Below are 13448 nucleotides of genomic sequence, written 5' to 3'. Positions count from 1 at the left end.
AAGTGTTAATATATTTAAATCTAAATTCTAAACAAAGAAAGATGATTTGGAACCTCAGCAATACAACTAAAAGCTTGCTGGAAACCCAGTTTGCCACCAAATTGAATCTTATGAGCCACAACATACAATAGTACTATTTGTGTCTTGGTCACTTAAGATTCAGTCACTAAACCATAAAAAGCTACTTACCAAAGGTGGCAGATGTTGTAATTTGAATTTTCTATATCTGATATCCCCTAAGTTGACTTTATCCTTCCCTTACCTGCACTAAAATGACTTCGTCTTTACTGGGAGTTTGTCTGAACAGCACCATAGGTAGCATTAGAACAGTGGTTATGATCAATTGAACCTCCTTCCCAAGTCAACTAAAGAAAGCCTCAACGTACCAATGGTGAAGTTCACAGATTTCAAGGGGTATGTCAGCCAACCTTCCTTCTTCTAAATTGAAAATATAAACATGTATTTCATAGTGACATTCAGAACAATCCCAGAATTCCTCCAGAAGGGGAAAAAAAAGGAAGTTCTCCAGCATAAGTAAGCAGCTAAGATTGCTGCCTGATGAAAGATAAATTATTCAGAGTTCAAAATTTGGAAAATGGGAATCATGTTTTTAAAAACTACACTTCTAATTTCTAGTTCAAAGCCAGCCTCAGCAACTTAGTGAGACCCTGTCTCAAAATGAACAAAATAAGAAGGGCTGGGGATGTGGCTCAGTGATTAAGAGCCTCTGGGTTCAATCCCTACTACCGAAAAAAATAAAAATAAAAATAAAAATAAAAAACACTTCTAATATGTAAAGTACATAAACTGCATCTAAGCAGTAGTTTATATAAATTCAAGCTGCATCCTAGTCACTTTGAAAAGATAAAGAATTCACAAGAAAGGAGTATTGAAATAAATTCATGAGTTGCCATCCTAAAAGTCATGGCAATTCTGGAAAAATTATGGCATAGGAAATTGGAAAGTAAAAAGACAGAGCTGGGTATAATGACGCACACCTATAATCCCAGCTACTTAGATAGCTGAGGCAGGAGCATTGCCAAGTTCAAGGACAGCCTGGGCAATTTAGTGGGACACTATGCCAAAACAAAATTTTAAATAAGAGATTGGGGATACAACTCAGCAAGGCCCTGGGTTTAATCCCCATTATTGTAAAAAAGAAAAAAAAAAAGGAAAAAAATAAAATAAAATGCGGTGATAAATCAGCTAACGATTCTTCCCTCTCTCCTTATTTTTCCTCAACAAATGCAAAAGTCACTAAATTATATACTATCTCAAATCATAGTAATCATATCATATATGACAAAATTTTAATCCTCTATCAGTTAAAAAAAAATTTGGAGGAAAAATAGCATTTTAAATCAGTGAAAAAAAAACAAAAATTATCCAATTAAAAAAATGTCAGAACAATTTAACTTATCTACTTCCTATCTTACTCAAAAAACGGATTAAAATTTAAAGCACAGAAAATATACCTACAAAATTCCCCAATAAAATACTGGAGAATTTCTTTAAATCTTAAGGTAGGGAAGGCTTTAGTAAGTAGGTTCTGAAAACATAAAGGCAAAGACTGATATAAAAGTGAACAGATAAAGAAATATTAATATCTTAGAAAACCAAACTAGTTTCCCTTGTGTGCCTCTAAAGAGATCTATAAGTCGGGGGTGGGGGAAGCAAAAGCAAAAAAAAAAAAAAAATGGTGGGCCAGGGGAGATTTTCAGTATGGTAAATTACCAATAAATGCATGGGAAAAAGTTGAACAAAATTAAGAAATGCAAACTTTTTTAGAGATTTTTTTTCCCCAAGACCATTTATGCCACCAGTACTCTTCATCCATAAATACAACTACCACCTCCTGTTACCACCTACCTTAACCCCCAGTGGGGAACACGTGCATGCAGGCAAGTGTATGTATAAGGAAGAGAATGAGTCTACCAATTATAGCAGTGTTTATGCAGGAGAGTTCCCTGTTAACTTAAAACTGAATGTCAGCTGTACAACAGCCACACCACCTCAGAGAGACAATCAAGATAAATCTCTCCTGTACTTCAGCATCTGGAGTACATATTCTCTATGCCAGATGCAATGTAATTTTACCCTTTTGTACTTCTGCACTATAAAAGAGTTCCTTTCCTCAAATTAAAAATGAACAATAATCTTTGGGGAATTAGTTGACTCAGTAAGTTAACTTCTATATTACAGGCTAAAACTTTTGTTTTAGGTACATGATTAAATTAAAATGGAAACAAATCGATATTACAGGAAACTTCTCATAACCCTGAAAGTATCTGGAAATTTGTTCCCAAGGTTCACAAACTGTTTTTCTGCTAACAGGAGCAGGACATTTCTTTTATCACTCTCTAAAAAGAGAATTCAAAGCAGTGACAGATTTCATAATATAGACTTACAAAATCAGTTCACAACAAAAGCCCAAAGAATACTGAACAGAGTTGTTTCAATTTTTCATCACATGAAGGCAGAACTGTGTACATGTACTAGGATAATATGCTATATACAATTAGTTGTGAGATGACAGCTTTTTTAAAAATTAATATAATGTGTCTTTTTAATGCATGTATGTTTGGGATGAGAATTTGTTCTCAAAATCTATTAAATTTTTCTCCCAATTAATTTTTTAAAATTTAATGATTCCTCTTTTCCAATATTTCTATTATTCTAACAATTTCAACTTCAAAGTACTGGATGAATCAACACTGATTTTCTAGCACTGTATCTCTTCTCGGCCAACCGTCTATAAAAAGTTTTATCGTAAGTCCCCCAAAGGGTAACGTCACTGATGAAATCTAGTTTTCCTCTGTTCAATAAAAGTATCCAGATGTTCCATTAGAAGCTCTCCCCTTAAAATTTGTCAAAGTGATGTGCAACCTCTCACTGATCAGAGAGAAAAAACTAAAAAAACCTTGTAAAAAAACCGTGAAGTAATACAGAAATCACCAAATACCCATGATTTTTCTAATTTTCTAATTTTCATTTGAATAATAAATATCAAAAACAGGGCTGGGGATACAGCTCAGTTGGTAGAGTGCTTGCCTAGCATGCACAAGGCCCTGGGTTCAATCCCCAGCACCACCAAAAAAAAAAGTAAGTTTTCTAGTTCACTATGTGGAAAAAGGAACACCAGACAAACTAAAAATTCTGGGGCTGATTTGATGAATGGTCCTGGATCACACTTAACCCCTACAGGTTTACTTTCCTCATCTAGAAAAAAACAGATATTGGACTAACCTCTGTGGCATTCTAAACTCTGTAATCTAATAAAAACAGTGCAAAAATTTCATTTTCTTTAAGTGTTTTATCCCCTACAATGCACTGCAAGAGAACCACGGCTTACCATGAATTAAAGCTAATTAACCAGCAAATTTCACACATTTGGATCCCTCTAAAAACAGTTATTACAGTAAACTTTGTATACTGGATTATAAAGAGAGCTTACTTTACAAGTCAATTTTAAGAAAATAATTTTATTTGAACTTAAAGAGGGTGTCTTTGTTTTTAGGTGGTGGTGCTGGGATTGAACCTAGGGCCTTGCACACACTACACTAGCAAGGCTCTACCACTGAGCTACACCCCCAGCCCCAATCGTACTTCTTGAAATTCATTTCTAGCATGTTGAATTTTACTTTGGGAATTAAGGCTCACAAAAATAGGGTGGAAAAAAACATTATCTATTCTCTTTTAGTTCTAATCTACTAAAAAGGAGGTGTACTTTGGTTGCAAATCTCAGGCTGTCTTGTATTAGGTCTAAGCCTGTTCCCTTCCCATAAAATAAAGACAGGTTCATGTCCTACAGAACTCAATAAACTTTCAAAAACTTTCTAAACAACGGGCTCTCCAAATGTAGTCTCACAATGCTGAGAGTTGGAAGACATCATCGATTTATTCTACTTCAATCCCATCATTTTTATAGATAAGGAAATCCAAGCCTAGGACAGGTTAAAAAGAATGTCCAAGGTCATTTTCCAATTCTTCAACCTGTTTTTTTGTGTAGTTTGGTTTTTTGGTCTGGTCTGGTCTGGTCTGGTGTGGTCTGGTCTGGTCTGGTTTGGTTTGGTTTGGTAAGGTGAATTGAACCCAGGGGTATTTAACCACTGAGCCACATCCCAAGTCCTTTTTATTTTTATTTTGACACAGGGTCTCACTAAGTTACTTAGGGCCTCACTAAGTTGCTAAGGCTGATCTTGAACAGGCAATTGTTGCCTCAGCCTCCCAAATAGCTGGGATACAGGCATGTGCCGCAGCACCAGACTTCCAACCAGTTTAAAATACAGTACATTTTCTTTCAACCAGACTGAGATAAATGGGTATAAAATTTTCCCCAAAGTTGTTTTTTTAAAAGAAAAGGGTTACTTTCACTCTAAACACACACACACAAACACACACACAGCATCAAGCCAAATTCAAGACCCACAAGATATAGCTTCAACATTAAGGTACCAACCAAACAAGCTCTTAAAGCACAAGAATGGGAACTAAGAAAGAATTCCTCAGGAATACATTTCTCACACTCTAGTAAAGGTCAAAAACTGGTTCTGTGAATAAAATTTCAATCTTTGGACCATGTTTCAGGAATGAATTGAATGTAAAATCCAGATAATTATTAATATCCATTGAAAACAAGTACAAATCATACCTCTTTTTTGCTATATTTAAAAACATGTCTGGTATTTGAAAAGAAAGCCCAAATGTTCAAACATATTATTAACTGAGGCAGGTATATGAAAAGATTCATTTTCCAACGGCTCTTCATCAGATATATGAGTCATAAAAAATGATAGCAACAAATACAAATCCTTTCCTGCTTGAAAAGAATGCAGGAAAAAACTAAAGAAAAATATAATTCAAATTATCTCAAACTTTAGATTTCTAAATAGATTTGACTCATATTAAAATGGGTCCAAAACTAAATGATTTCAAATTTTATGAACTAAATGCTTTCACATAACTGGAAATGAGACTAATTTACTTTTCGTCAAGCTTCACTTGGGAATATATGTGCCAAAAATTCTGGATATCTCTTGTTTGTTTTTAACTATTTGCAAACTCATAAAATATGTACAAGATACAAATAGAGCATTTCACCCAGTTTCCAACATAACATTTGGTTTACAAATGCAGAGTCCACTAGATTGATACTTCAACAAGACACTTTATTCTATCATTAAATATATAACATATATAAACAATCTCAAATACAAAAATACAACAGGGAATAATGATTATAGCATGAATGTGACTTTATGGGATGGTTATGCTTTATTTCATTTAATGTACTTAAAGGTATACCAGGCCAACTGCTGATAACACAACAGAACCATTCCAACTCCAAAATTAAAGTCTAATAATCTTCACTAATCAGTAACTGTTTTTATGTTTGATAAAAAGGATAATATCACACAACTTGAAAGAGCTGTTATTTCAGTTAATCAAATATCTTAATGTTCTTTGATCAAAATATATCACTAAAGACTCTTCTTTCCAGATCCTTGAGTTTCAATTTAATGAAATTTTCTAAATCCTAGAACTGAAGTTTCACACACAAACAGTAAGTCATACAGCCTTAGGTTATAAATACCTAATGCATCTAAAGAATCCACTTGGTCAACTCTTTTTTTAATTATACAATCTTTAGAAAACCAAAGGTAAGTATAAAAAAGGGTTTGTCCTAGAAGCAAGTGACATTAGGCCAAGATTCAAAACCCCTCATTACCCCTATTCCACCAGATGCATGTGATTAAAGGGTGGAGTGGGTTTTAGAAGGTGAGATTTTATTTCCTCATTCTGTTTCAGACATTTTGATAACATCTCTTTCTCCTTTTCAAAATGTCAGGTGTCTTTAAAGGAATAGTTTTTCTATTGAATAGGATTCCAGGATCTCTCAACTTTCACAGTACAATTAAACCCCTCTCCTGTCCAGCAGACTGAACCATGTTAAACCCTGGCACACAACAAAATCATTAAATCTAAGATGCCTCATTTGACAGATGTCTCATTAAATTCATTTCAAAGTTGAGGTAAGAGATGTCTCTGAAAGGGGAGGGGGGCTCTTAACTCTATGAAAACTTCAAGAACTGCTCTCTCAAAGTTGGCAGAGTTGACTGGTATGAAATAAAAGATATTAATAGCATGTGGCACATCTAAAATCTCCTGCCATGGGAGAAATACCTCTGTGTATATACGTGTTTAACACACCCCTGGGGACCAAAGAAGATGCAAGGCTGAAGAATCAGGGCACACACCTCCAGCTGCTTGGAAAAAATTCCACAAACTCAATTCAATAAATGTTAAACAAAAATGCCAAGTATCATACTAGGTCTGGATCATATACAATGTTAGTGAATGCTAAGGTACTAACAAATCAAAAGATAAATTCAGGGTTCTGAGAATGAGAAACAACAAACACATCCTCAACAAAAACTCTGGATAACTAATCATTGAAGGTAGCAGATGTGGCAGTCTTATTCTTTTTTGTGTGCTGGGAATAGAACTCAAGACTTCACATATGCTAAGCATGTGCTCTCCCACTGAACTACATCCTAAGCCAAAATGTGACACTCTTATAGCAAGAAAAAGATACAACCTTCAACACTGAAATTTTACACAAACTCATTTACACCTATCTCCTTTCTCTATGATCATTTTAATGAGCACAAAATACACACCATTTTAGGAATAAATATGAGGAAATTCAGGAAGAGCTAACTATATAACATGAATTACAAAAATGGTATAAGAGCATAGTAGTACCAATAAAGCACTATTCATGACTAAAGTACAGATAATTCTACTTTAAAATAAAAGACGGATAAGATCTTAAATGATGGGCTATTTTCAGTACTTTAAAAGCTGTTTTAAAGGAACTACATTAATCACAATCCCCTCTCAAAAGTTATCCTCTCTTTAGATATAGTTCTAATTTCCAACTTCCCAATGGAGATTCACAAAATTAACAAATCAGACATACTTGAATAAGAGAATAAAGAATCATCGTGTAAACTTTGCGTCATTTCCTTAAATATAAGTATCAATATTTGCAAACAGAATACTGAGAATACTTTTAGAACTTTTTGTATTGTCTACCTATTTTCCAGTTTGGGTTCTTTACATTTTTAAAGGCAGAGTGATAAAAATAGAATTGTCCACATTTTACAATGAATATCATTCAGGACTAGAGAATTGTACCACCTCATTACTAGCAAACACACACAGTTTCTAGATGCTTTTAACCAAGTGAAAAAATTCAAGTGCAAATGAAATTCCACTTCAATTCATGGAAAGTGATATGAATTGCAAAAGAGAGTATCCTAGCTCTCTACTCTCAGTCCTGCCAAAAACTGAAAAACTACAAGAGTCAAATATCTCTGTGCATCAGTTTCTCCATCTGAAAAGAAGACTGATATCCACTCCTCCCAAATGAGATGATTTATGTGAAAGTCCTTTAAGATTTTGAAGATAATAAAATTCAATGTATTACAGATGTTATCAAACCAGTTACCAAGAAAAAGACAGCATGTACTTTACATCAAAAACAACAAATGTAAGGTATAAATTAAAAAAATTCATCAAAAACAAAAATAAACCTTTTGCACTTAAAAGCACTGTTTCAGCACACACTGGTGTCACATGTTCAAACCATGTTGCTCAATACTACTGTAATTATAGTAATAAGAACCTGCTTGTCAATATTACAGTATAATGCTGCACTACTCCTTCTTGGTTTCCATGTAGAAAACTATGTTAAGGATTGATCATGCCCAGAGAGAAAAAGAGAAGAAATATGAGAGGGTAAGGAGATTGTTTTCCAAGCAACCTCAAGGAATCACACACAAAAACATCTTGTTCACTAGGTACAATGTGTGTATTCGTCTTTCTGTTAACATCCTTTCTCATTATTAAATTAGAACTAAAATAGCTATATTAATAGACCTAAAAGGTATTAGAAAAAGAGTCAAAAAATATAATTTCATATGCCCTTGCACAATGACACAGACTCCACAGGGAGTCTAAAACATGAGCTCATTCCTGCTTAGGAATCCATAACTTACGTCAGGCAACCTAAGTTCTTAAACTTTTTTTAATTTAAAATTACTCTTTCAAGTAAAATTGAAGTTGTCTGATTTTAAATGTGACCATTATCAGCATATGAAAGTAACCTCAGATAAAATTTTCAAATTTTCAAATACTTGAAAATTTTCTCATACTTGAAACAGCTAAGAGAATCATTGTGTTATTGGTGCAATAACAATTTTCAAAATAAGTGTTCATTATCAACTCTGTAATTAGATGATACCTTTTATCTACCTTCAACTTCATTAAAGACTTCTTTTACTTTACCCAAATAAATATTTAACTAGTCAAAGCAACCATAAATGGCTTTCAAAGCCTTTAAAGAACAATCTGAATTGGTTATAAATACTAAAATGTAGTTGAAAGGTGACCCTCAGGAGGAACAAAGTTCTCTACTAGATAAGAGCTTCTTTAAAAAAGTAACAGATTAGATAAACCAGATAGATAATAAACAATAAACTCAATTTAAATATAGGAAAATATTCAAAAGGCCTGGAAGGCAACTTCCTATCTAGTCTTAACTCCACCTACGCATAATCAAAAAGACGCAATAACTCATGAATAATTATATATAAAATTATAAAAACACATAAGGTACAGAATTTTTCAACACCCTCAAAGGATGTCATCTAAAACAAACATCGATTTTCCTTTTCCTAAGAAAAAGAATTAACAGCGTAACATTCTCTTTCTGCAGTGTCCTATATTCCATTGGAGCACAGAGCTAATTTCTAGGAATCTCTTCAGCTTGGTGCAAACCTTCACACTATGCTAAATCCTGACAATGTTCTGGTAAGAGATCACCTTACAGCAAGGCCCTTTTGTTTGTCAATAAATAAACTTCCCTGCAAAAGTTCAAGTGAATTCACCACATACTAAGTTTTGTTCTATAACAAAAAATGAGTATCAGTGCAGAGATGTTTGGTATATTCATTTACACTTAAAATAAGCTCAACTTTATTTAAAAGCCAAAATAAGGAATCAGACATCTTTTTAGCAATCAGGCATCCTCCTTGTAGAACACCTGTATGCTAGGTTCATATTCAAAAAAGCATGCATACTGTGTGTGGCATCCCTTTTTGTCATCTTTATGAACGTATACACAGAGACATATGTATTCATGCTGTGCATGTAGAAATAAAGCACTAAGTTCAGAATGAGGTAATGATTACAGCTTTTCATAGAGAATAAAAATTAACATGCCGGAAATGTAAGATTTAACTAAAAGACTTGTCATTTTTACATTGAATTAGGAAAAAAACAATTGCTTATCACTCACAATATTTTAGAAACTCTTGGAAGAGACAAAGAGAATCAAACATTTAACTTCCATAACTGTGACACCCACAACTTTTCCCGTAGTCAACATGTACAATCACGAAGAGTTCCTTCCACATAAATATGCTCAAATATTATTTATATATACTTCACTTTATATCTGCTTCCCTCCAAATCACTTAATTTTAATGACTTTATCTTCTCATTTTAAAATATCGTCCTTCCAAGTGTGATTACTATTTAATGCTTTTGAAAAATAATATTTTCCAAATTACATGAGGTACGAGAAAAATATAATTGTGCTACCACATTAAAAAAATCACCTATTTTCTGAACAGAAATTAAAAGGCATAGCATACTGCAAATGCTATCAAGATTTGATTTTCTTTATAAAACAAAGATCTATGAAAAATTCACTTAAGAAATTCGGTAAAACTTCAATGAAACTTACAAGAACATCTCATCAGGGATATGGTATCAGTCACCCAGACTTCAAGGTGGGAGTAAAGATTTCTTCATTCAAACTAGAAAAACTGCCACTAGGATACAGGTTGGACCAAAACACATTAAATTTGAAAGAATAGCTACAGATTAACAAAGTTGATGGTATGATCACTTTTCCACCATCATTCCCCGAAAACCTCAAGTTGACAAAAAATTTAATTCTCCTGATTTAATTCTGTAATGTGAACTTAAAATAAAATGTCTTATGACTAAGAACTTAATTCTTCAAACCAGAGGAGGAAAATGATGCAAACAACTTATAAAACTCAAATACAACAACCAGGATCTACAGTTCCCTAATTTAGTACCACTCAAGTCTCTAGTCAAAAGAGAAACACTACATTACTTACCCCTAGTCAAGTATCTGATTTGGTACCGAAATAAGAGTAAGGGGGATTTTAGATGACTTGTGAAGAGACAGTAACCACTTCAATTCTTACTACAAACCTTATTTCAAGTTCTACTGCAATATATAAAGGCTGGGAGAAACAGGCAAAAAATGATTTTTGATGCAAGAGTCAAACGTGTAAAGGAAATTGAAGAAAAGCTCTTTAAAAAGTGCTGGGGAGAAATATCACTAAAAGGAAGGAGCACATCTGTCAGGTGGTCAGCAAGGACTCCACCGGTCAATAAGCACGGCAGAGGGTGGAACAAACAAGGGCAGCAGTTGACAAGGAGTGAGCTCAGAGTGGCACGGGGCTCTACTTGGTCTATGAATGGGAACCTGCGGGCAATCGAACGTGGGGAGGGTGCTCTGGAGCACTTTTGCTGGTCATTCTCCTCGGGTGTTGGACTGTCCACGTGAGCGTTGCCTGAAACCCAACCGGCCGGAGCAGAGGCCTGAAGTAAGCACTTCAGAGTTAAACGTGGGGCTGCCCCTTGCAGGAGTCCCTGCTTGCTCTAACTTCCCGGTGACTCCGCCACCACCGCCACCTTGCTTTCCAGTCTCGGGCCTCGAGACGGACTGAACTCGCAGGTTTAGAGATGGCTCAACGCAGAGCTAGACTATGAAAGCTGAAAGCGGCACCAGACAAAGGCGCTCCCAGGCGCGCACTTACTCCGGACTGGGCAACCCGAACCGCTTCTGGGTCCCGGCCAGGGTGTGCACCCACAGGTCAACATGCAGGTGGTTTCCTTACCTGCGTAGAAGCGGATGAGGCAGCCGATCTCCGAGTCCATGCCTTCCTCCTGCACCCGCCACAGCTCCCCAAATCCCAGTTGGAAGAGGTAGTCATTTTGAATCTGCAAAGGCTTTTCGTCCGCCTCCAGGCGCCGGGTGGTCTCTCCGTGGAGCTGCACGTAGAGCGTGGGCGGCGGAGGCGCCTTCTCCGCGGTCGCCCCACTCCTCCGGGGGGTCGCCGCCTCCTCCTGACGGCCCTCGCGGGCCGCCCCTCCCGGGACGTCGACGGCCCTCAGGGCTTTCTGCTGCGGCCGCGGCGGGGAGGCGGCCGGGGAGGGCGGCCGGGGATGCGCAGGGCGGCCAGCGCGCCGGGTCTGGCCTGAGGCCACCGTCGGGGCCGGCGTGGGGTCGGCCTCCAGCTCCTCCGACGACGAGGAGCCGCCGCCGCTGCTGTAGGGGTCCAGCCGGTCGGACACGCTCTCTGCGCTGGGGCTCAGGCTGAAGCTCTCCGTGTCGGAGGCCGGGCCCGCGGGCCCGCCGTCTAGACGCCGCGGGGCGCACGGCTCGCCCGGGCTGGAGTCCGAGGGCGCGGGACTGGCGCGTGAGGCGCGGCGTATCCAGTCGCCCGGGCCGCCGGCGGGCAGCGGCAGGTCGGCGGGAGGCGCGCGCGGAGAGCCCCCGACGGCACCCGGCCTGTTCCTCGCGGGAGGCGGCTCCTGGTCCCGCGGGTCAGGCGGCGCGAGCCGGGACCCGACGTCGGGGGGCGGCTCGGCGCGGGCCGGGGCGGTGGCAGGTACCGGTCCCTGGCCCAGCACCTTCACCACGCCACCGCCTTTATGGCCCAACTGCAGCAGACGGGCGGCCACCTCGCCGGCCGTGGTGTCCAGTGTGCAGAGTACCGGACGCAGGTAGGTCGAGGCCATGTGGCGGTCGAAGACGTGCACGCAGCCCCGCTGGAGCTGGTGCCTCACCCAGTCCCGATCCGACGGCTGCAGCTGCAGCATCTGCCGGTGCTTCAGGAGCAGCGTCTTCCTGTCCAGGCTCCGGGTGCACAGCGACGCCGAGGCCGAGCAGGAGGAGGGGAGGCCGGCGGCGCTAGGGGAGTGCGAGGCGACAGCAGCCGAGGACGACGACGACGAGGACGACGACGAGGACGACGAGGCGGCGGCGGCCGCGGACAGATTCCTCTTCAGCCGCCCTCTCCTCAACAGCAGGGAGTTGGCGCCGCCGCCGGCACCGGGCCCCGGGGCAGCCCCACCAGCGGTGGGCTGGGGCGCCCCGCGCCGCCGCCTGCGTGCCGTGCCCCCCACCCTGCCGGGCAGCGGCCCCGGCTGCGCCTCGCCGGGGCCCTCTTCCCGCGCCCCGCCGCCGCCGCCGATGCCGCTCGCAATCGCCGGGGTCAACGCGGGCTCCGGGCTCCGGCCGCCCCCGGCCGCCGCCGCCAGAGCCGCCGCGGCCGCTGCTGCCGCCGCCGCCGCCGCCGCTGCGGCGGTAGCCGCCGGAGCCGGAGCTCGGTCCTCCCTGCTAGTGTCGGGGAGTCGCTGCGCCGCGGCGGCGGGCTCCATTGCAGTGGGGCTTCGCGTTTCCCCCCCAGCTCCGGAGGCAGCGGGCGGAGAGGGAGGAGGTGAGGCGAAGGTGGGAGACGGCACCGCCGCCGACAAGGGAGAAGCCAATGGCGTTCGGCGCCGCCGTTCCAAGGGATTATGTGGCAATTCGGAGCATTCCGTCGGTGTCTCGGTGTTCCATCCCGCGCTCCCGCCTCGCCACCACCGCCCCCCCACACGCGCCCTCCCCGCGCGGGTCGCGGGCGCCCCAGCGCCAGGCCCCGCCCGCTCCCCCGCGAGCCAGCCGCGGAGCCCGGCTCATTGAATATTAATCAAGCGCGGGGAGCGGGAAGGCGAGAGGCAAGCAGGGCGGGGACTCCGCGCGGATCTCATGAATATGCATTGCTAGCATGACGGCATTCCAAGGAGCAGCGGGGAGAGCCGGCGGACGGCAGGGAGGCGGGGCTTCAGGGTAAACAAACGTGAGGCGTGCGTGCGAGGGCGGGGCGGAGCCTTTCCCGGGAGGTTCCTGGGCGAGCTCGGAGCGGACAGCGCGGAGGGGCGCGCGGTGCACCTCGGGAGTTGTGTTCTCGCTGGGGTCCGGCCTGCGGGAGGGAAACCCGGCGAACTACAAGCCCCAGCGGCCCTTGAATTCTGTCGCCTGCTTGCCGCCCGCAGCCCGCCTTGGCCAGCGGGTACTGTGCCCTCTGCTGTTGAACTCTGTGCCAGGGAACGTTCGCTTGGACCTTACTCGCCCACTCCTGCTCACCCGATGACTTATTTTCCCCGCTAATTGGGGGCGACGGCTTTCAGGACCCCTAAATCATACGGAAGCCCTCGGTCCTCCCTTGGCCGGGCGAGGTACAAATACACCCCTTGCCCCACAGGACCACAGGCCCGTAGGGTGGGCCTGGCCG

The 13448-nt window shown here is 41.7% G+C and overlaps 1 protein-coding gene across 1 annotated transcript in view; it reads right to left on the bottom strand.

Annotated features, from left to right (window-relative positions):
- The window catches only part of Phlpp1 (PH domain and leucine rich repeat protein phosphatase 1), a 215675-nt gene extending 202902 nt beyond the window's left edge, over positions 1 to 12773 (bottom strand). Inside the window, exon 1 of the mRNA XM_047526484.1 lies at positions 11007 to 12773. Within this exon, the coding sequence (XP_047382440.1) occupies positions 11007 to 12552 (1546 nt within the window). The 5' untranslated portion in view covers positions 12553 to 12773. The remainder of the gene's footprint in view (positions 1 to 11006) is intronic.
- Positions 12774 to 13448: the final 675 nt, after the last annotated feature.

The sequence above is a fragment of the Sciurus carolinensis genome, chromosome 15, assembly GCF_902686445.1.
Source record: "Sciurus carolinensis chromosome 15, mSciCar1.2, whole genome shotgun sequence".
Lineage (NCBI taxonomy): Eukaryota > Metazoa > Chordata > Mammalia > Rodentia > Sciuridae > Sciurus > Sciurus carolinensis.
Note: the sequence above shows the minus strand (reverse complement) of the source record. Positions and strands in the feature narration are given on the sequence as shown.